Below are 26,831 nucleotides of genomic sequence, written 5' to 3'. Positions count from 1 at the left end.
GCTCCCCTCACCTTCCAGAGGGTGATCAAGGGGATGGGTCAAATGCAGAGGACACATTTCACCACACCTAGTGTGTGTGTGACAATCATTGGTACTTTAACTTTACTCTTTCAATTTCTATTCCGTCCATTTGTATTTGTGTTTGACTTTCCCTTCTACTGTTACCAAACAACATTATTTTAGTTTTACTGAGGTTAAAAGATAGCCGTTTTTGGTCAAACCATCTTTTTAATTGTTAATCTCTTCTATTATTATTTGCATTAGCTTCTGTGTGTTCTCTCCTGAACAAAAAGCTGTTGTATCATGCGCAAATAATCCATCCATCCATTTTTACCGCTTGTCCCATTCGGGGTAGATGAGGGTGCTGGAGCATATCTGAGCTGAATTCGAATAATACTAACTTTAAATCCTTTGTAAATTTACAAATGTCATTCATACAAAAATTGAACAATTTTGGTCCTGTAGTTAGTTATGCAGAATGGAGTAAGAAACAACTCTGGTAAATGAGCCAAATAGTGCAGATAAGGAACACATTCCTTATTTGGTACTTTAAGATTAAAATGATACCACACTTTGGAAATGTTCCTTTTTTTTAGTTAGATTTCCATCCATCCATTTTCTACCGCTTATTCCCTTTTGGGGTCGCGGGGGGTACTGGCGCCTATCTCAGCTACAATCGGGCGGAAGGCGGGGTACACCCTGGACGAGTCGCCACCTCATCGCAGAGCCAACACAGATAGACAGACAACATTCACACTCACATTCACACACTAGGGCCAATTTAGTGTTGCCAATCAACCTATCCCCAGGTGCATGTCTTTGGAAGTGGGAGGAAGCCGGAGTACCCGGAGGGAACCCACGCATTCACGGGGAGAACATGCAAACTCCACACAGAAAGATCCCGAGCCTGGATTTGAACCCAGGATTGCAGGACCTTCGTATTGTGAGGCAGACGCACTAACCCCTCTTCCACCGTGAAGTTAGATTTATAGAGACAAAAACCGAAGTCAAATGCGGCACACCTCCACTCAGTACGAACTGTCTCGGGGCCCATATATAATTTAGAGCCTCTCGTTAACCCAACATGCATGTTCTGGAGATCTTGGAGAAGGATATAATGATATGCCACCATTTTATTTAGCATAAGTGCAATTAATGTTAAAATAAGCCTGTTAATTTGCACTGAAAAGAGCTTCTTAAGTGGTCGAGGTAGACCTTTCTTTTTCTCCTCATGCAGCAGATAACAAAACGTTGCACAGTGGGTTGGGCCCCATTCCATATCACCAGAGTGAAACATGTGTCTGTTGGTACAAAATAATCTACGATGGCTCCGCAATACGCCCCAAGTCTGCGCTCTCGTTTGGCTCCTTTGCTGCTTTCCTTGCAGATAGGCTTTATTGTCATTTACTATTTTTACGTAGAAATTGAAAACAATGTGAATGGAATTACATTCAGGAACCTTTACTCAGGTAAGTCATTGTACGTAAGTGTGAGTAACACAAATATTGCATAATAAATGTAAGTCTGTGAAGAGTGTTGTGAAATTCTTAAAATTCCACTGAGTTCCATACGTAGCTACATTATGTGTCTGTCCAGAATTCTGGGACTGTTAATATCTGATTCACTAGATTCATTGACATTATTGACATTACATTTCAACAATATGGCAAAATGTGTAGGTGTCTAATTTGTTTTTCACTTCCAAATACACTTTCAGAACTCCAGACCTGATATGCTTATATTGCATAATTATGTGCAAAAAGGCTACACACAGAAGAGAAAATAAACATCGCAGTTAGTGTGAGAAATAAAACTGACATAGTAATAGAACAGAATTTTCAAAAATAAGGTAAACGAAACGTTAAAAAAGTAGGTAAACAGGTAAAATAAATTTAAATGGGTTATACTTGTATTGCGCTTTTTTACTTTCAAGGTACTCAGAGCACTTTGACACTATTTCCACATTAACCCAATCACACACTGATGTGGGAGCTGCCATGCAAGGCCCTAACCATGATCCCTCAGGAGCAAGGGTGAAGTGTCTTGCTCATGGACACAACGGACGTGACGAGGTTGGTAGAAGGTGGGGATTGAACCAGGAATTTGAACCAGGAACTCTCAGGTAGTTGGCACGGCCATTCTCCCAACTGCGCCACATGGCCCCCATTTAAAAAAAAGTAGGTAATCATAGAAGGTAAAAATATTCAAACCGGTTGAAAGAAGATAAAAGAAAAGGAGGTAAAAATTAGGTAAGCTTGTACAAAATCCAAAACCAGTGAAGTTGGCACGTTGTCCATCCATCTATTTTCTACCGCTTATTCCCTTTGGTGTCACGGGGGGCGCTGGTGCCTATCTCAGCTACACCCTGGACAAGTTTCCACCTCATCACAGGGGTTGGCACGTTGTGTAAAGCGTAAACAGAATACAATGATTTGCAAAACCTTTTCAACTTATATTGTATTGAATACACTGCAAAAACAAGATATTTAATGTTCAAACTGAGAAACTGAATTTTTTTTGCAAATAATCATTAACTTAGAATTATAATGGCAGCAACACAATGCTAAAAAGTTGGCAAAAGGGGCATTTTTACCACAGTGTTACATGTGTGTTTTTTTAAACTCTGACCAGCCTGAGACCAGTTAGTAAGGCAATAGTTGAAGTGGCTGAAAATCCATCCATCCACCCATATTTTTACCGCTTATCCCATTTGGGGTCTCGGGTGGTGCTGGAGCCTTTCGCAGCTGCATTCGGGCGGTAGGCGGGGTACACCCCGGACAAGTCGCCACCTCATCACAAATTTTGCAACTTCAGTTGACATTTAATTTCGAATATCACGAAAATTTGCAAGATTAAGCTTGATTATTTTACACAATTTGCCAATATGGGCTTTAAAGGAAAACTCTGAATCTATTATTACCCAATATATTTATATTGGCTGACAATTTTTATTCTTTTTCCATAAATATGTATGTCGGGGTCAGATGACACTTGTTCTTGTTTTAGTTACATACATGCCTACAGTTTTAAAAAGGTTTAGCTGCAGACAGCACTCCTGCAACCAAGTTTTAACATAGAACATTGTTTTAGTGAGTTTAGCAGCAATAATCTATTTGGTGTGTCATCTGCATACATTAGGCTTTCAGCTTCAGGACAAACAGTGAGCAAATCATTAATATAAAGGCTAAATAAAAGGGGGCCTAATATTGACCCCTGAGGTTCGATCATGCAGATATGATACAATCCAGCTCACAGCATTTTGAGATGTTGCTTGGATGGCAACATATGTTGCTCCAAACCTGAATGTACCTTTCAGCATTAATGGTGCCTTCACAGATGTGTAAGTTACCCATGTCTTGGGCAGTAATGCACCCCCAAACCATCACAGTCCGGACGATTCTTTTTCTCTTTGGTCCAGAGGACACAACGTCCACAGTTTCCAAAAACAATTTGAAATGTGGACTTGTCAGACTGCGGAACACTTTTCCACTTTGCATCAGTCCATCAGTCCAAGCCGGCGGCGTTTTTGAGTGTTGTTGATAAATGGCTTTCGCTTGGATAGTAGAGTTTTAACTTGCACTTACAGATGTGGAGAGGAACTGTAGTTACTGAAAGTGGTTTTCTGAAGTACTTCTGAGCTCATGTGGTGATATCCTTTACACACTGATGTCGCTTTTTGATGCAGTACCGCCTGAGGGAACAAAGGTCCATAATAGCATTGCTTACGTGCAGTGGTTTCTCCAGATTCTTTGAACCTTTTGATAATATTACGGACCGTGGTGAAATCCCTAAGTTCATTGCAATAGCTCGTTGAGAAATGTTGTTCTTAACCTGTTCGACAAATTGCTCACGCATTAGTTCACAAAGTGGTGAGCCTTGCCCCATCTTTGTTTGTGAGTGACTGAACATTTCATGGAAGCTGCTTTTATACCCAATCATGGTTCCCAAATGTTCCCAATTAGCCTATTCACCTGTGGGATGTTTCAAATAAATGATTAATGAGCATTCCTCAACTTTCTCAGTCTTTTTTGCCACTTGTGCCACCTTTTTTGAAACATGTTGCAAGTATCAAATTCCAAATTAGCTAATATTTGCAAAACATAAAGTTTTTCAGTTAAAAAACATTAAGTATCATGTCTTTGCAGTCTATTCAATTGAATATAGGTTGAAAAGGATATGCAAATCATTGTATTCTGGTTTTATTTGCGATTTACAACGTGCCAACTTTACTGGTTTTGTGTTTTGTAAAAACTAGGTACACATCGGTATAACTTAGGGGAAAAAGTGGGTAAAAGAAAGAAAAAAGTAGGTAAACACGTAAAAGAAGGTGAATGAAAGTTTAAAAAATGGTAAAAATTGGTAAAATAAGGTAGAAAGGGAAGTAAAACCTTGGTAAATGAAGATAAAAGGGAAGTAAAACAATGTATAAGATATAAATCATGTAAACTAGTAAAATAACGTGAAAGAAGTTCAAAGGTAGGTAAACATAGTCTATGGATGTTCTCATTCATCCAGGTCATACAGTTGTGATCGATTGAAGGCCCTGAAAAAAGGTAAACAAAGATAAAAGAAGGTAAAAGCAGGTAAAGACATCAGTGAAAGAAGATACACATAAGGTATAAAATAAGGTAAAAAACAAACAGATGATGGAAAGTAAAAGTATTCAAACATAGGTAAAATAAGGTGCAAATAAGGTAAATATAGGTAAAATAAAGTAAAACTTGGTAAAAAAATATACGTGAAAGAAGGTACAAAGTAGGTAACACGGGTAAAAGAAGGTAAAATAGGAGGTAAACAAGTAAGCAGGCATACTGAAAGGAAAATAAGGTACAAAGTAGGTAACATGGGTAAAATAAAGTAACATAGGAAATAAACAAGTAAGCAAGCGTACTGTAAAGAAAATAAGGTACAAAGTAAAGAAAATACATAGTAGAAAAATATAAGTAAAATACTGAATGTTAATTATTTCAATCCACTTTGGTGATTTTTTTCTTAAAGAACAATGGTTAAATACCATGAACTTGATGTGGACAGTCTTTTTAAAACAGTGCCCTTGTTCTTTTGCAGTGTTCCAAGATTTGAATGTGATGGTCTTTCTGGGTTTTGGCTTCTTCAGCACTTTCTTAGTGCGGTATGGTTTCAGCGGCTCAGGGTTCAATCTTCATGGCCACCCAATGGGCACTCATTCTTAATGGTATTGAGTCCTGGTATTACAGAGGCAAGATTTGGATTGACCTGAAAAGGTACTGTATCACATTTAAATGACAATGTGTAGTATATTATTTTCTGAATGTACTCGCTTGCATTTACTAGGTTTGTAACTGTACGGCATCCTTATGGTCCGGTCCGGTCCATTTTCATTACACTAAAGCAACAAAATGATAACCATAAAATAGCTTAGCTTTTGTGTTTGATTACACTCTGCTAACAGGACAATTATATACAAATCTCCGATAAAAATATTACTTTTAGTTCCACTACAAGAGCTAGAAAGTAGACTTCCTGTCCCTCACTTGAAATATGTACTGAATGGGAAATCTGTTTAAAGCACTGATACAAACACATGTACTCCTTACACTCCTAGTATTTGCAGTATATGATATTTAGATTAGATTAGATTAGATAGTACTTTATTTATTCCGTCAGGAGAGTTCCTTCAGGAAAATTACAATTTTCAGCACAATCCCATTCAAGATCAGACAAACATTACAGGGAGACAGAACAGGATCGCTGACGGGTCTGCCGGCTTCCAGCGCCCCTTACAGAAAAGATGACATACAGGTAAACAAGGGGGGGGGATGGGAGAAAAGAATAGAAGATTAAAATACAATTTAAAAAAATCGGTCTTAGCCTGGGCTCTGGAGTGGGAGTGCAGACTGAGGCCAAGGGGGGGAAAAAAACAAACAACAACTCATAGCCATAGTACACATCCCTCTTCCATGTGTGTAAGAGGGAAACATCAAACATCAAAGAACACAGAGGACATTAAAGACATTAAAGCAGCAGATACAACCAGACACTTCTACATACAGCTATGAATAAAAAGTAAAAGAAACATATGCACTGTGGTGGCCTCTGCGGTGTTCCACGCCATCGTCCGCTGGGGTGAAGGGAGCATGGCCAGAGACAGAAGCAGACCCAACAAAGCAACCAAGACAGCCGACTCCACTCTCGGCCAGTGTCCAGTCCGCATGGATGAGCGAGGATACGTCCAAGGTGACTGAGGTGTCCGACACCTGCTCACCCAGCCAAGACACCGCGAAGCCTCTCCGTCCCGGCGCTCAGTGCTATTTGATTTGAACAAAGATATCTTCCGGAATTCATTGTAAATCATCTTTTCACCTAGCTTGGTGATTGCTGAGATGTGCACATCCTTGGTTCTCATCTCAATTGGAGCTGTGCAAGGCAAAACCAACCCTGTCCACCTTGTCCTAATGGCGCTGCTGGAGGTGTTCGGCTTTGTCTTAAATGGATGGCTCCTCCAGACCCTACTGAAGGTAATGCATAATCTTTGGTTTCAATACCCTAATCAGACCCGAAGAAACGGCACCTTCGCAAAACATGATTATGTTGTTTTGTGATTACAGGTGCGACCTTTGAACAGCATCATGCTGCTTCACATCTTTGCTGCTTTCTTTGGGCTTGTACTGACGTGGGTCCTGCACCGGAGCGAAACGGAATATGAGAAAGAGAAACTCAACCGCAAAACAGGATTGTTCTCCATGTTAGGTGTGTGGTTTGGTTGTGTGTGTCGGTAGATAATGAGTGGACCCTCAGAGGACGTAGCACTAAAACACAAGTCCAAAATGGCCCCACATCTCACCCTAAACCCACCTGTTATATGCTCTTATGTTGGCGTCGTCGGTTTTGACCCCAGGTTGCAGAGCAAGGAAGGCTTTGATTGAATAATTAACTGATACTTTTATTAGTAGATTGCACAGTTCAGTACATATTCCGTACAATTGACCACTAAATGGTAACACCCGAATAAGTTTTTCAACTTGTTTAAGTCGGGGTCCACGTTAATCAATTCATGGTGCAAATATATACTATCAGCATAATACAGTCATCACACAGGTTAATCATCATAGTATATTCTGTACATTGAATTATTTACATTATTTACAATCCGGGGGGCGGGCTTCACGGTGGCAGAGGGGTTAGTGCGTCTGCCTCACAATACGAAGGTCCTGCAGTCCTGGGTTCAAATCCAGGCTCGGGATCTTTCTGTGTGGAGTTTGCATGTTCTCCCCGTGAATGCGTGGGTTCCCTCCGGGTACTCCGGCTTCCTCCCACTTCCAAAGACATGCACCTGGGGATAGGTTGATAGGCAACACTAAATTGGCCCTAGTGTGTGAATGTGAGTGTGACTGTTGTCTGTCTATCTGTGTTGGCCCTGCGATGAGCTGGCGACTTGTCCAGGGTGTACCCCGCCTTCCGCCCGATTGTAGCTGAGATAGGCGCCAGCGCCCCCCGCGACCCCGAAAGGGAATAAGCGGTAGAAAATGGATGGATGGACAATCCGTGGGTGGAATGAGGAGCTTTCGTTGATATCAATACTTCAGTCATCAACAATTGCATCAACAGAGAAATTCACTTTGAAACAGTGTAGGTTTTACTTAGTAGGATATGTACAGCCAGCAGAGAACATAGTGAGTTCAGATAGCATAAGAGCAAGTAAATACCTTAGAAGTACATTTGATTATTTACATTAGGTTATTTATAATCCGGGGATGTGAATGGAGGAGGGTATTAGTAAAGGGTTGAAGTTGCCTGAAGGTGTTGTTTTAGAGCGGTTTTGAAGAAATATAGAGATGCACTTACTTTTACACCTGTTGGGAGTGCATTCCACATTGATGTGGCATAGAAAGAGAATGAGTCAAGACCTTTGTTTGATTGGAATCTGGGTTTAACGTGGTTTGTGGAGCTCCCCCTGGTGTTGTGGTTATTGCGGTCATTTACGTTAAGGAAGTAGTTTGACATGTACTTCGGTATCAGGGAGGTGTAGCGGATTTTATAGACTAGGCTCAGTGCAAGTTGTTTTACTCTGTCCTCCACCCTGAGCCAGCCCACTTTGGAGAAGTGGGTTGGAGTGAGGTGTGATCTGGGGTGGAGGTCTAAAAGTAACCAATCTAACTTATTCTGGGATGTTTGGAGTTTAGATTTGAGGGTTTTGGAGGTGCTGGGGTACCAGGAGGTGCAAGCGTAATCGAAAAAGGGTTGAATGAGAGTTCCTGCTAGAATCTTCAAGGTGCTTTTGTTGACCAGAGAGGAGATTCTCTAGAGGAATCTTGTTCTTTGGTTGACCTTTTTGATTACCTTGGTTGCCATTTTATCACAGGAAAGATTAGCCTTTAGAATGGAACCTGGGTAGGTGATCTCATCTTTCCTGGAGATAACAATGTCACCCACATTAACAGGGAAGTCACTGACTTTCTTAAGGTTGATATGGGACCCAAATAGGATGGATTCCGTTTTACCTAAGTGTATGGATAGCTTGTTGTCAGCGAGCCAGGTGCAAATATTAAGGAGTTCACCTCTGAGGATTTGTTCCACCTGTGACTTGTCCTTGCCGGATACCAGCAGGACCGAGTCATCCGCAAACAGGAACAATTCACAGTGGCATGCTAAAGGCATGTCATTTACGTATATTAGGAACAGTAAAGGTCTTAGTATACTGCCTTGAGGGACTCCACCGCTTACTGAGAGGGGACATGGTGCCGTTCACCTCTACCACCTATCTCCTGCCCTCCAAGTAAGATTGCATCCAGCTCGATGAGGCAAAGTTCAGTGTTTCCATTTAAATGGAAAACCCAGATAGTGTGAACCAAATCTAGTGCAACATGGAAGTGCACAGAGACAGAGCAAAAAGCAAACTGATCCAGCAGCTCCAAGGAGCAAATGGACAAGATTAACTAATGGAAAACAAGTGTGCTGGCAGGAAACAGAAGAGAAAGTGAAGGTGCAGCAAGACAAGGAATCCAACAGGAAGTAGAACCAAAGTATGAGTGCCAGGACAGACAATTAGTCAAAACTCTCGGTAACATGCACTAAAAAGTAATTATTGCATGGATCTGGTTAAAAGCATCTTTTTAAAACCCAAATGTAATAGGGTTTGTCAATTTTCTAATATCTAGAACAAATCTAGATAAACCACTAATTTGGTTTTGTTTACATTGTTTTGAAAGGCCTACTGAAACCCACTACTACCGACCACGCAGTCTGATAGTTTATATATCAATGATGAAATATTAACATTGCAACACATGCCAATACGGCCTTTTAAGTTTACTAAATTGCAATTTTAAATTTTCCGTGAGTTTCTTGTTGAAAACGTCGCGGAATGATGTAAGGAAATGTTAGCGCTGCACCAAACGCGGCTAAAAGTCGTCTCTGATCATGGCGTAATTACACAGTATTTTGGACATCCATGTTGCTGAATCTTTTGCAATTTATTCTTTTAATAATGGAGACTATGGAGAACAATGCTGTTGGTGGAAAGCGGTGGATTGCAGCTGTCTTTAGCACCGAGACACCGGTGTTTCTTTGTTTGTTGTGAAGCTTTGACACGGAGCGGTCAAGCGAACATGTTTTCTCTCCGTCAACCAGCATGTTTTTGGATGGGGAAATTGTGATGTATATCTTACCGGAGAAATCATTAGATTATTCGTCGTCCTGCAGCAGCTGTTTAAAAGGCAGCTGTGAGCTTAGCTCCTCGGCTTCTCTCTGAGACACTTTGTGTTCACCGCAGCCATCCCACCTCGAGGTATGTGTTTACAATCTTTAAAATCTCACTAAAACACTATTAAAAACAATAAGCAGATAAGGGATCTTCCAGAATTATCCTAGTAAATGTGTCTAATTACATCTGAAACGCTTACACTGCCGCCGTTTTTTTTTCTTTTTCTAGTCCTCTATCAATATCATAATTCACGAATCTTTCATCGTCGCTCAAATTAATGGGGAAATTGTCGCTTTCTCGGTCCTAATTGCTCTTACTGCTGGTGGCTCCCATTGAAAACAATGTGAAAATGTGTGGAGCCCTGCAACTCGTGACGTCACGCGCACATACTTCCGGTAAAGGCAGGGCTTTTCTATTAGCGACCAAAAGTTGCGAACTTTATCGTCGATGTTCTCTACTAAATCCTTTCAGCAAAAATATGGCAATATCGCGAAATATTCAAGTATGACACATAGAATGGACCTGCTATTCCCGTTTAAATAAGAACATCTCATTTCAGTAGGCCTTTAAAGTGCCAAGAAATTAAATCCAAAATTCAAAATAATCATAAAACATCATTATTCACATAAATGATTATAAATCTCTCAATTTGTATTTACTTCAGTGTAAAGTTAGATCATCAGATACACATAGGATTATCATCATCAGATAATACAAACTATTATAATAGTGTGATTATATTTTTAGTGAATCTCCTGGGGATTAAGTCCCCCTGTCTTTAAACACTTGGAATGTCTTTAATTATGGGCAATGAGATGCAAATGTGAAACTTGTACATAACTATCTCAAATGCTGCCACGAATAGATTGTATATTTCTTCCATCATCTCTCCTTGTGGCGAATTTTTGTGTGAATGCTTAAAAATTGGCTTTCATAATAACGGATTAGATTTATATAGCGCTTTTCCAGTCAGTCAAAGTGCTTAACAGAGAAGTGAGAACCCATCATTCATTCACACCTGGTGGTGGTAAGCTACTTTCACAGCCACAGCTGCCCTGGGGTATACTGACAATAGCGTGACTCTGACCACCACCCATCATTCATTCACCAGTGTGAGCGGCACTGGGGGCAAGGGTGAGGTGTCCTGCCCAAAGACACAACGGCAGTGATTTTGGATGACAAGAAGCAGGGAGCAAACAGCTTCTTCTCCTCTTTCTCTATAGGGACTGTGTTTCTTTGGATGTTTTGGCCCAGTTTCAACTCCATCCTCCTCATTGAGCACTATTCTCCAGAAAGGAGGCTGAGAGCAGTGTGCAGCACATACTTGGCCTTGGCTGTCAGTGCTGTAGCATCCTTTGCTCTATCTGTGCTCTCCAGTCACAAAGGAAAAGTTAACCCAGTATGTTGTGGCTATCAATTAAAATTAATCAAGTTAAGAGTGGGATTTAACTTACATTTTCATTCTCTTGTTAGACCCATTTCGTGTCATGCTTACTCGCTGGTGGTGTTGCCGTGGGGGTTGCCATGCCAGTGATACATCACCCATGGGAGGCTATGACAATTGGCCTGACTGCGGCTGTTGTGTCAACTATTGGGTTCAGGTATTTCAAGGTGTTCATCACAGCAAATACATGTTAAAGATTTGTCATCTAATAGTATCAATTACTAAGCACAATTACTCACTTTACAGAACCACATGCTGTTTGCCTTTGACTGTCACGATACGTGTAGTATTCTGAGCACACACGGACTCCCTGGACTTCTAGGATGGCTGGCTCACCTCTTGCTGCAGATCAAATATTGTGACAACCACACAACGTATGGAAACATGCACATTTTGACACATTCTTAAAGGGACTGTAGGCAACCCTTACACTTTTAGCTGTTTAAAAAGTATTTTAAATAGACCTCTTCTGGTGTTCTGGTGAGACGTGCTCCACAATAAAGTTCATGCAACCGCTGCATTTGCGCATGAGTATGAATTTAGGGAATGAGCAAATGTAGTTGTACATTGAAGGAATCTTAAGGAATTAATCGTTACATTAACTAATGCTCTATTTTTACATTTTATATGCAAGATTGACACCATAAACGGTCAAATTATTTATTTGTTAATTAAATCAAATGTATGTATCCTGTTAATTTACATAATACTGTCAAGTATCAGGTGATATATATATACACACATACAGTACACACACACACACACATATATATATATATATATATATATATATATATATATATATATATATTATATATAATCTATGTGATGGGATAGGACAGTATAAGCTTTTGCTTTTTTCTGCTCTGTTTCTTCTTAATTATTCTTTCAGTATTACTATTTTATTTGCAGATGAAGATATTGTATTGGATATGCTTAATTATGGTTGGCTTTTTGTGTTTAAAATACATTGGTGACAAAAGTATGAATTATTAGGGGTTTTTTTTCTGATGTAAAGGAAAGCGTTGGATGCCTTCCGGCATTGATTTTTGGCATCTTTACATGAAACCCTAACCTAATAAATGATACATTAGATTGTTTAACAGTTTGTAGTGTATATTCATAGACAGTGGAATAAAAGAATGTGTAACTTAGTTCAACGATTGTTCTTATGTGTACAGTTCCTTCAATGCGCAATTACACATTTTGGCTTTTCTTTGATTCATACTCATGCCCAGATGCAGGGGATGCCTGAATCCCAAGGGTAACTTGTAATGACGTAAACTATGTCTTAACATACACGCATTAGCTTAGTTTAGCTATCATTGAATGTACTATAAGCTAGTGTAACAACATGAACACAAATAGTTGCTTCTCTGGGACTGATTTTGAGAATATGTGTAAAGGACAGCAGTGAGTGGCATTTATTAATTATTATTCAATATAATTAGCAATTGTAAAAACAGACATATTTTTTTATAAGAAATATTTTACATTATTACCTAATAGTAGCATAAGCACTCTGGTGGTGTTCTTGTTATATTTTTTTTTAACTTTGAGCAAGCTGCAGGTTGGCATTGTACATTAAAATAAGTGACCTCTCACTTGCAGAGCTATCCGGTTTGCTGTATTTCATATATCTGCCCTCTTTATCACCCTAAGTACAAGCCTGATCATGGGTATCCTAACAGGTAAAATAATCAGTTATATACTGTACAGTACCTTATCGCCAGCATTTTGCATAATAATGTATAGAAACTCCAATGTAAATCTATTATTATGAGTCATTTGTAAGCTTGTCTCATCCCTCTGGCTGTGTTCAAAGGGCTAATACTTAAGTGGGACATCTGGAGACCGCCTCAGGACAAGAAATGCTTCGATGATCAGGCTTACTGGAAGGTAAAGTAGCATCTTTAAACAAACATTGTTTATTGCGTTGCTGCCCACCAAAAAGCATGTACAGGTGCCCTAAATTTTTTATTGTCTTTATTATCTGACCAAACACCTACTTGTGTTTCCTCGCACATTCCAATGCTATGCATATTAGGTTAATTGGACAACAAATTGTTGTCTAAAAAAAAATAAAAAACAGTCATTATGCATGTATTGAAATATTTCAAGCCTTTATAGATCTTGCAAGTTTAATGATTAGGACTTACAGATAAGGAAAACAACATTCAGTGTCTCAGAAAATAAATGTGACTATTGTGAAAATGTTCAATATTGGTGTCAATTGCAGGATGAACAGGATATGATAAAATAAATGACAATATAACTTAAAGATACATGCTTTTTTGGACAGCAGTGGTAGGTATAATACAATCTAAGAAATACAAACAAAATTATGTTTTTCAGTTTGACCATCTTGCAGTATGCAACTAATGTGAAGAATTGGACAGTGGATGTACAGTACACACCTTGTTTATAAAAGATGAATGCAAGACATGTTTTCTGCTCAAAACTTTTCTTTAATGATGCCATGGTCGCCGAAGAGTGACCCCATTGTAAGAAATTAACTTAAATAAGAATTTAATTTGTCTAAGTCTATTTTAACAATAAACGACAAATTTCCTGGCTCACTTGATGTTTGACCCATACAAACATCCTCCATGACAAGGTTTTTAATGTGTTTGTGAATGGTATTTCCCTCAATTACATATCATAACAAAATGTATTCCGACAGATTATAATGAAATGATGGAATAGTAAGCATACACAGGAATTTTGGACTGTTTGAGAATATTGAATTCCCAAAACAATTACACAAAACTTGTACACATTTTAACAACACGGGTGGCTGCACAGTGCAGGTACACATTTTAAAATGTGTCACAGTTGAAAATATTCAACCTGTCAAGGAGTCTTATGATTTGTGCTTGTTTATGATTCAACATTTTAAAACAGCAACAAAAATATAAATTATATTTGTCAACTCTGAACGCTAAAAAAAGGCTATGTAAGAAGTGATAATCACTGAAGCCTTGCGCATATTGTCTCATACGACATAGAAAGCAGTGTATAATAATGGACAGACACACGTGGGAGGCGGTTATTGCCACAGATCCTCTGTACGTCCAAACTTGAAGACCAAACCCCTGAATAAAAAAAAAGGAAATATAGAAAGAAAGATATGTTAGTTATTCAGCAAAATACAAAATATTGGTCAAAAGGAAAACTGACTTACCCGAAGAAAATGAATGCATTCTGGAAAAATATGGCTATTCCAGGGTACACAACAGGCTTCTCTGCAAAAGACAACAGACAAATTTTTTGGAAAACTAATACATTTGAAAGTGGGAGGTATTACGGATAAAATGGCATTACCATTTTTCCAGGAAACATCTTAAATTAAAAAAGTCTAAACTACAATAATTAATATTGATTCTTTGATTTCAAATCACTTGTGGTGTAAAGGTAATGAGCTAGGGTAAAGTATTTTGTCACAGCTCAAATACTTCTGACCAGACTGTATACTTGTACATACATTTAGTAGCTGCATCATACAAGCAAATAGATTAAAATGTAGTTGTGTCAAATTTACTCATAACTGTCATACAGCAAAACAGAACACTTGTTAAGTATGTTTAGTGGCAAGCAGACAAACGGGACTAACCAGGGACTACAAAACCACCAAACAGGATCCACATTGAAGCAATGAGTGAGCCAAAAGCCATCATGAAGCCAATGAAGAGCCACACACGAGCACCTGCAGAAACAGATAAAAAAAAGGGTGGGCTTCTGGTTGACTGCTGCATGTAGTAGGTTGCATGGGGATTGTCATGGTAAATAAATTATACACTTAAACATTATGATGACACCCACAACTAAAATACTTATATTATTGCGTTTGCAGTTCAATACTGTACTGCACAAGAAACACGTATCATGTAACAGTACTAAAATAAAATTGAATTACCTTACGCAGTGCCCTGTGAGCAAATACATTATAACTCATCATGTCTCTAATGCATACCTGTCTGTCCCATGCAGCCTTCACTGTAGCTGTCACCTCTCACTTGGCCATTTGACACAGCGTTTATCCTAAACAGACAAAGTAGACACAATCCACAATCCAATTACAATATTATTACAGTGACAACAGCTTACAGACTTGCACAGCTTTCCTCAGCAAGAGGAGAGTCATTTGTAATTATTGACTGGGTTACAATTAGGGATGTTTCGATAAGGGTTTTATGCTGCCAATTATGATACCTATCGTCCAGGAATGGAATCGACCGATACCAATACAGACAGATCACATTAACTATTAACAGTAAATGTATTAACTTAAATTTTTTCCATTTATTTACGGTGAGTGCTAATAATAGTTCAACAATATTAACACAATACTTAAACTAGTTCCTTATTCTCTTCGTTTGAGTCACACATCAAGAGTGTTACTAAAACGGCGTTCTTTCATCTCCGTAATATCGCAAAAATTTGTTCCATTTTGTCCACTAGCCACGCTGAGATCATTATTCATGCGTTCGTTAAGTCTCGATTAATGTAACATATTATCGGTTCTCCCTATGTCTAGCATCAAGAGATTACATCTGGTACAAAATGCGGCTGCTAGGCTTTTGACAAGAACAAGAAAGTTTGATCATATTACGCCTATACCGGCTCACTTGCAGTGGCTTCTTGAGCACTTAAGAAGTGACTTTAAGGTTTTACTACTTACGTATAAAATACTACACGGTCTAGCTCCATCCTATCTTGCTGATTGTATTGTACCATATGTCCCGGCAAGAAATCTGCGTTCAAAGAACTCCGGTTTATTAGTGATTTCCAGAGCCCAAAAATAGTCTGCGGGCTATCTAGCGTTTTCTCTTCGGACTCCAGTACTGTGGAATGTCCTCCTGGTAACGGTTAGAGATGCTACCTCAGTGGAAGCATTTAAGTCCCATCTTAAAACTAATTTGTATACTCTAGCCTTTAAATAGACCCCCCTTTTAGACCAGTTGATCTGCCGTTGTTTTTCTTTTCTGGTATGCCCCCCTCTCCCTTGTGTGGCCACAGATGAAGTGCTGGCTGTCCAGAGTCGGGACCCGGGGTGGACCGCTCGCCTGTGCATCAGTTGGGGACGTCTCTGCGCTGCTGACCTGTCTCCGCTCGGGATGGTCTCCTGCTGGCCCCACTATGGACTGGACTCTCACTATTATTTTAGATCCACTATAGACTGGACTCTCACAATATTATGCTAAATCCTCTCAACGTCCATTGCACCGGTCGCCCGGGGGGGTGGTTGAGTTTTTCCTTACCCTGATGTGGGATCTAAGCCGAGGATGTTGGTTGATTGGTTGAATTGTTTCAACTAAACAAGGTCAATTGTACACAATAACTAAAGACAAAACTATTATATATCAATCATTTAAATCCTCACAGTCAATTTGAGTCCAAGGAATCCTTCACTGAGTTTTTGTAAATATTAATAAAAAAACAACTCAACAAATATTTCTAGAAAATAAAAATTTCGACCAAATCACTCTAGTGGCATCTACACTACCAATTTACATGGATTTGCCTTCCTCTTACGTGTCGTGTACTGACACACCAATAGTTGTCATATTATCCTCTCATGACTGTTGTTAATTTCCTGTTAATAACTGCTTACTTTCTGCTGTAAAGTGGTTACTAAGCACTTATTTCTTGGTGTTGTTTTAAGTGAGCTTAGCAGTTAGCTTAGCTATTAGCATGCCTGTTCCTGGCTTGCTCTCAGCATGCTACCTAATACATGATCATGTTACTTAAGAGACTAAGACATGAAGCTAATTACAGTTTGCTTAGAGGAGCAGCTCCACACTGAGTATAGAGACACACAATTAGCTGTTAGCCGCTTGGAAGTGCGGATCAGCAATTGTGATCAGCATTAAAATGAATTAATCAGCAATGGCTATCACATACTTTTTTCAAAGAAATGGTCTAAATACAAGTTTCATACCAAAAACAATCAAATATTATAGTAATGATGATTAAGAATCGGATTATCTAAGTAATAAGGTAGGACAGTATAAGCTTTCGCTTTTTTCTGCTCCTTTTCGGACACACCATGTTTCTTTTTAATTTAGTCTGGTGGCCGATCGATCGGCACATTCCTTGTTAGAATGAGGTTAAATTATAGTACTAGTAGCAAGGAGAGGCACTGTATGAACACTCTGGCTGTCACATGGAGAGAGAGGAAGCTTCAGACATGTTGAGTAAATGGTATTGATTTTCCTACATGTCTTGGGATTTTATCTTTAGGATGTTGTTTGCATATGGAAATTTGGATTGTATTGTGAGAGGCTATCTGAGCACAAGATGGGATGCCCTCGAGCAAGAGACTGCACCTCTTGCCCCAAATTCAAAAATGGCAAAATCAAATGTTGCACCACATACATGCACAGTATGTGTGCATTGATTGTGGTGGAAAAAACCCAAATGATCCATCCCCTGTTTGTTAAAACAGTCTTACATGAGAAAAGCCACTGTAGCGATGACTCCACATGTGTGATAAGCGTGGGGAAACTCTCCCTGTAGCGGATACTTCACTGCTGCATCTATGATGATCCACCAACCAGTGAAGAACTGCAATGAGACGAGATCAAATCAAAAAGCTTATATTCTGGTACTGGCTGGCTTCAGTATTGTAACAGATGGCACAACATGTGTAAAGTACGTACAAATCCAAATACCATTTTGCTGTACTAGTTACAACGAATAAGATCTATATAAACAGCAGACATTATCCACCGAAATATAGAAAAGCTGCTGAAGGTGTGTTTGACGGAGAAGCAGCTGGAAAGAGATACTATAGAAGTTCACTGTCCAAGGTAAATGCTGTACATTACAATTACATTCTGTCATAAACTACTGTAGTTGTTTGTAGTACATTATATTGCCTTCATACAATATATCTTAACTAAAAGCATTTCACTGTGGTGTAGTCTGCATGTGACAAATAAACTTGAACCTTGAAAAGTGTTTTTTTTTTTAAAAGGCATGCTACATTTTAAATGTGTGCTATTTTGGGTGGGGCAAGCACCAATTATGCTGATTTCAATTAATTTCAATGGGTGACCCTGATATAAGATACAAAATGGTTTGAGATAAGAGCTTGATCAAAGAACGAATTAACCTTGTAAGTTGAAATACGACTGTAAGCAGGGAGCTCGTCTTAGCAGGGTTCAGGGTTCACTGATCTGCTGCATGCCTGAGTTGGTAAAATGTAATTCTAGATCAGGGATTCTCAAACTGTGGTGTGTGGTGCTCTAACTAGCAGTACGCCAGATAATCACTTGATTGAAGTACAGTGGTTTAGTTTACTATAGTCAAACACATTGTTACTGTCCAAACTGTATGTAATGTTAGAGTGGCCAAAAATATTGAATATACTTGTTGAATAAGATCTCTGCCTGGTTTTTATTAATACCTAGGCCTACTACGCTACTGTGTTTTAATGTTGGTCATTACAGTGGTACCAAGTGTTTTCTGGGGGCGGGTACTTGGCGAAAAAAGTATGGAAACCACTGTTTAGATTATAAATCATCCCTCTAACTTGTATAGTAGAAGGTTGTGGCCATAAACTGAAAAGTTAGTCAACTTTGACATTCAACTTAGATCCGGAAACGGCAAGAAAGACAAGCAAAGACGCTCTATTGCGGTCACCTTTTTTTTTTTTAAACCTGCGGAAAGATTGCGATCAATTCAAATTTAAATGGGAAGGTACAAACATCTCCTCTTTGAGCTGCCACCTTAACGTGGTAGAGGAGTTTGCGTGTCCCAATGATCCTAGGAGCTATGTTGTCCGGGGGCTTTATGCCACCTGGTAGGGTCTCCCAAGGCAAACTGGTCCTAGGTGAGAGATCAGACAAAAAGCAGCTCGAAGACCTCTATGAAGAACACGAAAAAAATACCCAGATTTCCCTCGCTCAGACGCGGGTCACCGGGGCCCCCTCTCTGGAGCCAGGCCCGGAGGTGGGGCACGATGGCAAGCGCCTGGTGGCCGGGCCTGTCCCCATGGGGCCCGGCCGGGCACAGCCCGAAGAGGCCACATGGGTCCCCCCCCCAATGGGTTCAACACCCATAGGAGGGGCCATAGAAGTTGGGTGCGATATGAGCTGGGCGGCAGCCGAAGGCAGGGCACTTGGCGTTACGATCCTCGGCTAAATAAGCTCGCTCTTGGGACGTGGAACGTCACCTCACTGGGGGGGAAGGAGCCGGAACTAGTGCGTGAAGTGGAGAAGTCCCGGCTTGATATAGTCAGACTCTCTTCGACGCACAGCAAGGACTCTGGAACCAGTTCTCTTGAGAGGGGCTGGACTCTCTTCCACTCTGGCATTGCCGGCAATGAGAGGCGACGGGCTGGGGTGGCAATTCTTGTTTCCCCCCGGCTCAAACCCTGCACGTTGGAGTTCAACCTGGTGGACGAGAGGGTAGCCTCCCTCCGCCTTCGGGTGGGGGGACGGGTCCTGACTGTTGTTTCTGCTTACACGCCAAACAGCAGCTCAGAGTACCCACCCTTTTTCGATTCACTCGAGGGAGTACTCGAGAGTGCTCCCCTGGGTGATTCCCTTGTTCTATTGGGGGACTTCAACGCTCATGTTGGCAACGACAGTGAAACCTGGAGAGGTCTGATTGGGAAGAATGGGGTGCTGGAGCCTATCTAAGCTGCATTCGGGTGGAAAGCGGCGTACACCCTGGACAAGTCATCAACTCATCACAGGGCCAACACAGATAGATAGACAACATTCACACACTAGGGACAATTTAGTGTTACCAATCAACCTATCCCCAGGTGCATGTTTTTGGAGGTGGGAGGAAGCCGGAGTACCCTGAGGGAACCCACGCAGTCACGGGGAGAACATCGCTAATCTACCGTACTTGTTCATTTACTGTTAATATCTGCTTACTTTCTCTTTCCACATGTTCTGTCTACACTTCTTCTGTTAAAATGTAATAATACTTTATTATTCTGTTGTTTGATACTTTACATGAGTTTTGGATGATACCACAAATTTGGGTATCAATCCGATACCAAATAGTTACAGGATCATACATTGGTCATAGCCAAAGTCCTCATGTGTCCAGGGACATACTGCATATCCTGAGTTTATACACATAATATACATTTAAAAAAAACTAAAGGGACAAGCGGTAGCAAATGGATGTATGGATGGAAAGAAGATGTTTTCATACCAAAACCTATTCACGTAATCATAGTAGTATCGACTAGATAATAATAATGGATTAGATTTATATTGCGCTTTTCTATTATTAGACACTCAAAGCGCTCACAGAGAAGTGGGAACCCATCATTCATTCACACCTGGTGGTGGTAAGCTACATCTGTAGCCACAGCTGCCTTGGGGTAGACTGACAGAAGCGTGGCTGCCAGTTTGCGCCTACGCCCCTCCGACCACCACCTATCATTCATTCATCATTCATTCACCAGTGTGAGTGGCACCGGGGGCAAGGGTAAAGTGTCCTGCCCAAGGACACAACGGCAGCGATTTGGATGTCAATAGGCGGGGAGCGAACTTGCAACCCTCAGGTTTCTGGCACGGCCGCTCTACCCACTACGCCATGCCGCCCCAAGATACTGTCCTGTACTTGGTATCATTACAGTGGGTGTTAAGTAGATCCACTAATAGCGTTTGTTTACATTTTGATGCCGGTGAGCTACGGTGTGTAGTGAAGCATGTTTAGCTATTCCTCGTCCAGCAGGGATGATACTTGTAAGAAATTTATTTTATTCATCGCAATGGAGACCAGGATTAGTGATTTAGAAGTAGCTAAAACACTGCCGAAGGCGGATGGACGTTAGTTGCTAGCTAGCTAGCCATGTCTTAAAGGACCTATTCCTGAGGGCTTTTCAGCGTTATAATTTCACCTTTACCTTTAGTTTTTAAGCCAAAATGCGTCCTTTCTCCCTTTTCTGTCTACACACTGTGTCTGCTTGTAAGTACTACGTGATTGTGTGCCGCCGAACATGCTTGTCTTCTCGGAAACCAGCAATGTCACGACATGACTTCGACGCGGGCACAGGGGGGTGCGGGACCGTGACATTTCAGAGACGGGATTGTACCGAAAATGATTCATTAGTATTGCGGTACTATACTAATACCGGTATACCGTACAACCCTACACACACCAATGGCGACGAGGATGGGATAGTCTCCCCCTGGATTTTTTCGGCTCAAAAAAGGTTGAGAAACACTGCTCTACACAACGGCAGCACTCTTTTGTTTTTAGGAATTTGATATAAAAAATGTTTGTCTCCCTCGTTTTGGAGCTAACTCGGGGGCTGGTATGGTGTCATTCCCGTGCCGGATTTGGCCCCCAAGCTGCCAGTTGATTAGTCCTAGTATAGATGATGGATGGATAGGAAAATTACTTTAGTTTAGGGCTGGGCGATATTTCGAATATATTCGATATATAGCGGGGTTGTCTCTGTGTGATATAGCAAATGACTGTATCGTGATATTCGAGTTTATGTTCTCACACAGTTGCTTTTAGCTAGTTTTACACTACAGGCACTTTTCAATCTTTCTTGTCCCTCTTTCTCATAGAGACATAAAACAAGCGCACCTTCTTACATACGTCATACGCTCTCGCGGAGTAGAAAGATAGCAGCATGGGCAACGTTAGCTGTGATGCTAGCGGAGAGGTGTGAGGGGTAATACGAGGGAGAGAAGGTGCAAATCTGGTAATAAATAAAGGAAGGATTAATTCTAAGGAAAACAGCAAGGGGTCCATCGTCTGGCAGTGGTTTGGCTTCAAGCAGGAATATGTTGAACAGTCAACAGTAATATGTCGAGTATGTGGCAAAAGCGTTGCTACAAAAAGTAGCAGCTCTGCTAATTTGTCATTTGTTGCATCATTCGAAAAGTCCTCCGCTAGAGAATGAAGAATGCTTAAAGGCCTACTGAAACCCACTACTACGCACCACGCAGTCTGATAGTTTATATATCAATGATGAAATATTAACATTGCAACAAATGCCAATATGGCTTTTTTAGATTACTAAATTAAAATTTTAAATTTCCCGGGAGTTTCGTCTTGGAAACGTTGTGTAATGATGACGTATACGCAGGATGTCACGCGTTTTTAGGAAGTATGAGCGCTACGCACACACGCAGATAAAAGTCATCTGCTTTAACGGCATAATTACACAGTATTTTGGAGATCTGTGTTGCTGAATCTTTTGCAATTTGTTCAATTAATATTGGAGAAGTCACAGTAGAAAGATGGAGTTGGGAAGCTTTAGCCTTAAGCCACACAAACACACGGTGATTCCTTGTTTAAAATTACCGGAGCCTAAACTTTACTATGGATCAGAGCGCGGTCAGGCCAACATGGATCCCAACCGAATGTCAACCAGCAGGTTTCGGTGAGAAAATTGTGGTTAAAAAGTCACCACTTACCGGATATCTGCTGAGCTTGTGTCGTCGACACCCGTGAGACATGGCGTCAAAGACAACCGTGGACGTACACCTCCGACTATCAGGTAATATTAAACTCACCAAAACTCTAGCAACACAATAGAAAGATAAGGGATTTCCCAGAATTATTTTACTAAATGTGTTAAAAACATCGGAATACGTCCCAATGATAGCGCGTTTTTTTTTAACTCTTTTTTTTTTTTTTCTAGTCCATCGCTATTAATATCCTCAAACACGAATCTTTCATCCTCGCTCAAATTAATGTGGAAATTGTCGTTTTATCGGTCCGAATCACTGTTTTTGTTGGACGCTCCCATTAAAATCAATGTGAATATGTGAGGAGCCCCCACACTTGCGACGTCATCATCTGCGACTTCCGGTAAAGGCGAGGCTTTTTCAGGAAGTACCAAAAGTGGCGAACTTTATCGTTGATTTTCTCTACTAAATCCTTTCAGCAAAAATATGGCAATATTGCCATATTTTGATCAAGTATGACACATAGAATGGACCTGCTATTCCCGTTTAAATAAGAAAATCTCATTTCAGTAGGCCTTTAAAACTCTGCATGTCAACATCACTGTTCGGTGCCACACCCGCAAAATGCCGAAGCAACCATTTCCAGATCAACAACGTATGAAAAAAAAAAGTCAACAACAGAAGGAGATAACGTCCGCAGTAAACTACCACATAGCAAAGGACATACACTATTTGATTTCCTATTATGCAGCTCATTTTTATTTCGCAGTTATTGAAATATCTTGTGTGACATCATGCACAAAAGTGCACTTAATTTTTTTTAAATTATTGTAGTGACTGGCGTTCTGTACAAAAAGTGCACTTTAATTTATTGTTGTTTTGATATGGCATCTTAGTGACATCATGCACAAAAGTTAAAGTTAAAGTACCTAATTGTCACACACACACTAGGTGTGGTGAAATGTGTCCTCTGCATTTGACCCAACCCCTTGTTCACCCCCAGGGAGGTGATTGGAGCAGTGGGGAGCAGTGGGGAGCAGTGGGCAGTAGCGGTGCAGTGCCCGGGAATAATTTTTGGTGATTTAAGCCCCCAATTCCAACCTTTGATGCTGAGTGCCAAGCAGGGAGATAATGGCTCCCATTTGTATAGTCTTTGGTATAACTCGGCCGGGGTTTGAACTCACAACCTACCGATCTCAGGGCGGACACTCTAACCACTAGGCCACTGAGTAGTAATAGCTTGTTTTAAAATGTCTCTGACAATCTTGCACTTTCTGTTTGGAAATTACATGAACGTTTGTGCCACTGCTTAATAACTGTTTGATAACAACAGTTTTGGTAAATTGAGTTAGTTGCGTTTAAAATGAACATACATTATTGCGGAATGAACAAAAATGTTTTAATGTAGATGTTGTAGGCACAATACCAATGTGAGCAATTTGCAAAATACGCAACTGCATTTTGCAAATTTGTATGATGCGCAATCTTTTTGCAAATTGCTTCCAGCTATATGTTTGAATAATGTATGGTGCAGATTTAGCAAATACATGTTTTTGGTGTCAAAATAATTTATTAAATACTTATATAAATCTATTCATTTGTAGTCGGGACAATATAACTGAGTTTTGCCCTCAAATCAGTCCAACCCTAACCCTAACCCTAACCACTATACAGTGTACATCCATGACTAAATTGCTGACTAATCTACTACCACAACTTGGTTTACTATTTATAAAATATAATAATGTAGGGTTACTGACTAAACCATCCACAAAATCTCGTCTTAAATCTTGTCTTGCGATATGCAAATTGCTTGCGCACAATGGAAATAACGTATAATTTGCAAAGTGCGCGAGATTGGTGAAATGCTTACAACATAGACACATAGAATCATCATACTGGTGTGACTATATGCATCAAGTGTTAATTTAAAGGCCTACTGAAACCCACTACTACCCACCACGCAGTCTGATAGTTTATACATCAATGATGAAATATTAACATTGCAACGCATTACAATACGGCCTTTTTAGTTTACTAAGTTACAATTTCAAATTTCCCGGGAGTTTAGTTTTCAAAACGTTGTGTAATGATGAGACGTCACAGGTTTTTAGGAAGTATGAGCGCAGCGCACACACACAGCTAAATATCGTCTGCTTTACCGGCATAATTATACAGTTTTTTGGACATCTGTGTTGCTGAATCTTTTGCAATTTGTTCAATTAATATTGGAGGAGTCACAGTAGAAAGATGGAGTTGGGAAGCTTTAGCCTTAAGCCACACAAACATGCGGTGATTCTTTGTTTAAAATTCCTGGAGGTGAAACTTTCCTATGGATCAGAGCGTGGTCAAGAGAACAAGGATCCCGACCACATGTCAACCAGCAGGTTTCGGTGAGAAAATTGTGGTTAAAAAGTCAGTTCTTACCAGAGAAAAGCTGAGCTTGTGCCGTCCATAGGTGCCGTCGACTCCCCTGAGACACTGCGCGTCAAGACACCCGTGGAGACACCCTTCCGACTATCAGGTAATATTAAACTCACTAAAACACTAGCAACACAATAGGAATATAAGAGATTTCCCAGAATTAACCTAGTAAATGTGTCTAAAAACATCGGTATCCGTCCCAATGCAATCGTGATTTCTTTTTTTTACTTTTGTTTTTCTTTCTAGTTCGTCGCTATCAATATCTTCAAACACAAATCTTTCATCCTCGCTCAAATTAATGGGGAAATTGTCGTTTTCCCGGTCAGAATCACTGTTTTTGTTGGAGGCTCCCATTAAAAACAATGTGAATATGTGAGGAGCCATCACACGGGTGACGTCATCGTCTGCAACTTCCGGTAGAGGCAGGGCATTTCTCTTAGCACCGAAAGTTGCAAACTTTATTGTGGATGTTCTCTACTAAATCCTTTCAGCAAACATATGGCAATATCGCGAAATGATCAAGTATGACACATAGAATGGACCTGCTATTCCCGTTTAAATAAGAAAATCTCATTTCAGTAGGCCTTTAAGGCTAAGGCAAATTATCGAGATATATATCTTGTATTACGACATGGCCTAAAAATATCGAGATAATAAAAGGCCATATCGCTCAGCCTTACTTTAGTTTATACATAATTAACCTTTTGGAGCAGATTATTAACAAATACTGAGGTCAATAAACCAGCTTACTGTGCATGACACCCAAACGAATAGGTTTTGGTTACATTCAAAACGGCTTTGTATTGTCAATCAACTATTACCAGAACTCCAGCAGCTATAGAAGCGATGGTGTTTCTTCTTTCACCCCAGTCCACATTGCACTCGCAGTCTCCGCACCGGATCCCGTCCAGAAATCCAGACATGACTGGGGAAGGAAGTACGGTATGTTAAAACTGGACAACAAGAATGAACACATGACATAAATATCTCATGTGTAGCAGCATACAGTACGAGAAACAAAGTCATCTTAGTACGCAACTGCTACATAAGGAATGATGCTCAACTATACGACAAACAGCTTGATTTTGGCATTGAAAGTCCAAAATAAATCCTCTTTGACAACCAATCGACAGCGAATCTGTCGAAGCGTAAAAAAAGAAATGATATTGAACTACTTAGTCAGTGGATATGAGCACAGCTGTGTCGTAGGATTCTTTTGTTCGTAGCTTTGATACTACACTACTAGCAAACATTTCCTCTAAGGTGCCTTCTTCTGAAGACGTCGCTGAAAAATAATAAAAAAAAGGTCTTACGACAGCGGCGTTCTTAAGTCAAATTATTTACATTCGTGATATTTAAACACTGCAAAGTCGTTTTAAAAGAGAAAAATACCTTTTATTTGCGATATTTTTATGTGGACCCTTGGATCAGCCCGACTTTGCTTCCGAGCTCGGTCAAGCGCATGCGCAGTACGCCCCCACCGTTTGTTGAAAGCAACTATTCATAGTGGTGCCTTCAAAGATTGTGGGACAAAATGGGCATTGTTCCGACTGCAAGGAAAAGAGCCAACTGTATTTATTATATTTATCGACCTCGTTAAACATGGGTTTGGAGGTGAGCGGTTGAAAGAAAATTAAATACTATAAATCCTATTGTTTTTCTTAGACCATATAAAGTCCTGGTAATATGCAATATTCAATATTACACACCCATTTTACCAGCAAGTGTGATGACTGCTGCGCTATTTCCGGTACACGTTTCACAATACGTTTTTACAGTATGAAGTATAAAACATTATGGCTGCATGACTGCCACTGAGCCCTATATATATTATACAGTATTTTATGTTACCATATTGTTCTCTTTGGTGCAATTACAAAAC

The 26,831-nt window shown here is 40.1% G+C and overlaps 2 protein-coding genes across 2 annotated transcripts; one reads left to right on the top strand and one right to left on the bottom strand.

The window, feature by feature from the left end:
- Positions 1 to 1,323: 1,323 nt before the first annotated feature.
- Positions 1,324 to 18,086, top strand: rhd (Rh blood group, D antigen). Its single transcript, XM_061895635.1, is given in 11 exon segments — positions 1,324 to 1,469; positions 5,068 to 5,161; positions 5,163 to 5,243; positions 6,347 to 6,497; positions 6,588 to 6,729; positions 10,906 to 11,081; positions 11,156 to 11,293; positions 11,373 to 11,500; positions 12,738 to 12,817; positions 12,952 to 13,025; positions 13,482 to 18,086. Coding segments are annotated over 11 exon segments (1,236 nt in total). The 5' UTR covers position 1,324; the 3' UTR covers positions 13,509 to 18,086.
- Positions 13,233 to 26,498, bottom strand: tmem50a (transmembrane protein 50A). The gene is made up of 7 exons (XM_061895636.1): positions 26,342 to 26,498; positions 25,771 to 25,874; positions 17,581 to 17,693; positions 15,100 to 15,167; positions 14,740 to 14,832; positions 14,311 to 14,371; positions 13,233 to 14,221 (listed from the first exon to the last, which is right to left on the bottom strand). The coding sequence occupies exons 2-7, from the start codon at positions 25,870 to 25,872 to the stop codon at positions 14,176 to 14,178; spliced, it is 483 nt and encodes a 160-aa protein (XP_061751620.1). The 5' UTR covers positions 25,873 to 25,874; positions 26,342 to 26,498; the 3' UTR covers positions 13,233 to 14,175.
- Positions 26,499 to 26,831: the final 333 nt, after the last annotated feature.

Source organism: Nerophis ophidion, linkage group LG03 (assembly GCF_033978795.1).
Source record: "Nerophis ophidion isolate RoL-2023_Sa linkage group LG03, RoL_Noph_v1.0, whole genome shotgun sequence".
Classification (NCBI taxonomy): Eukaryota; Metazoa; Chordata; class Actinopteri; order Syngnathiformes; family Syngnathidae; genus Nerophis; species Nerophis ophidion.
Note: the sequence above shows the minus strand (reverse complement) of the source record. Positions and strands in the feature narration are given on the sequence as shown.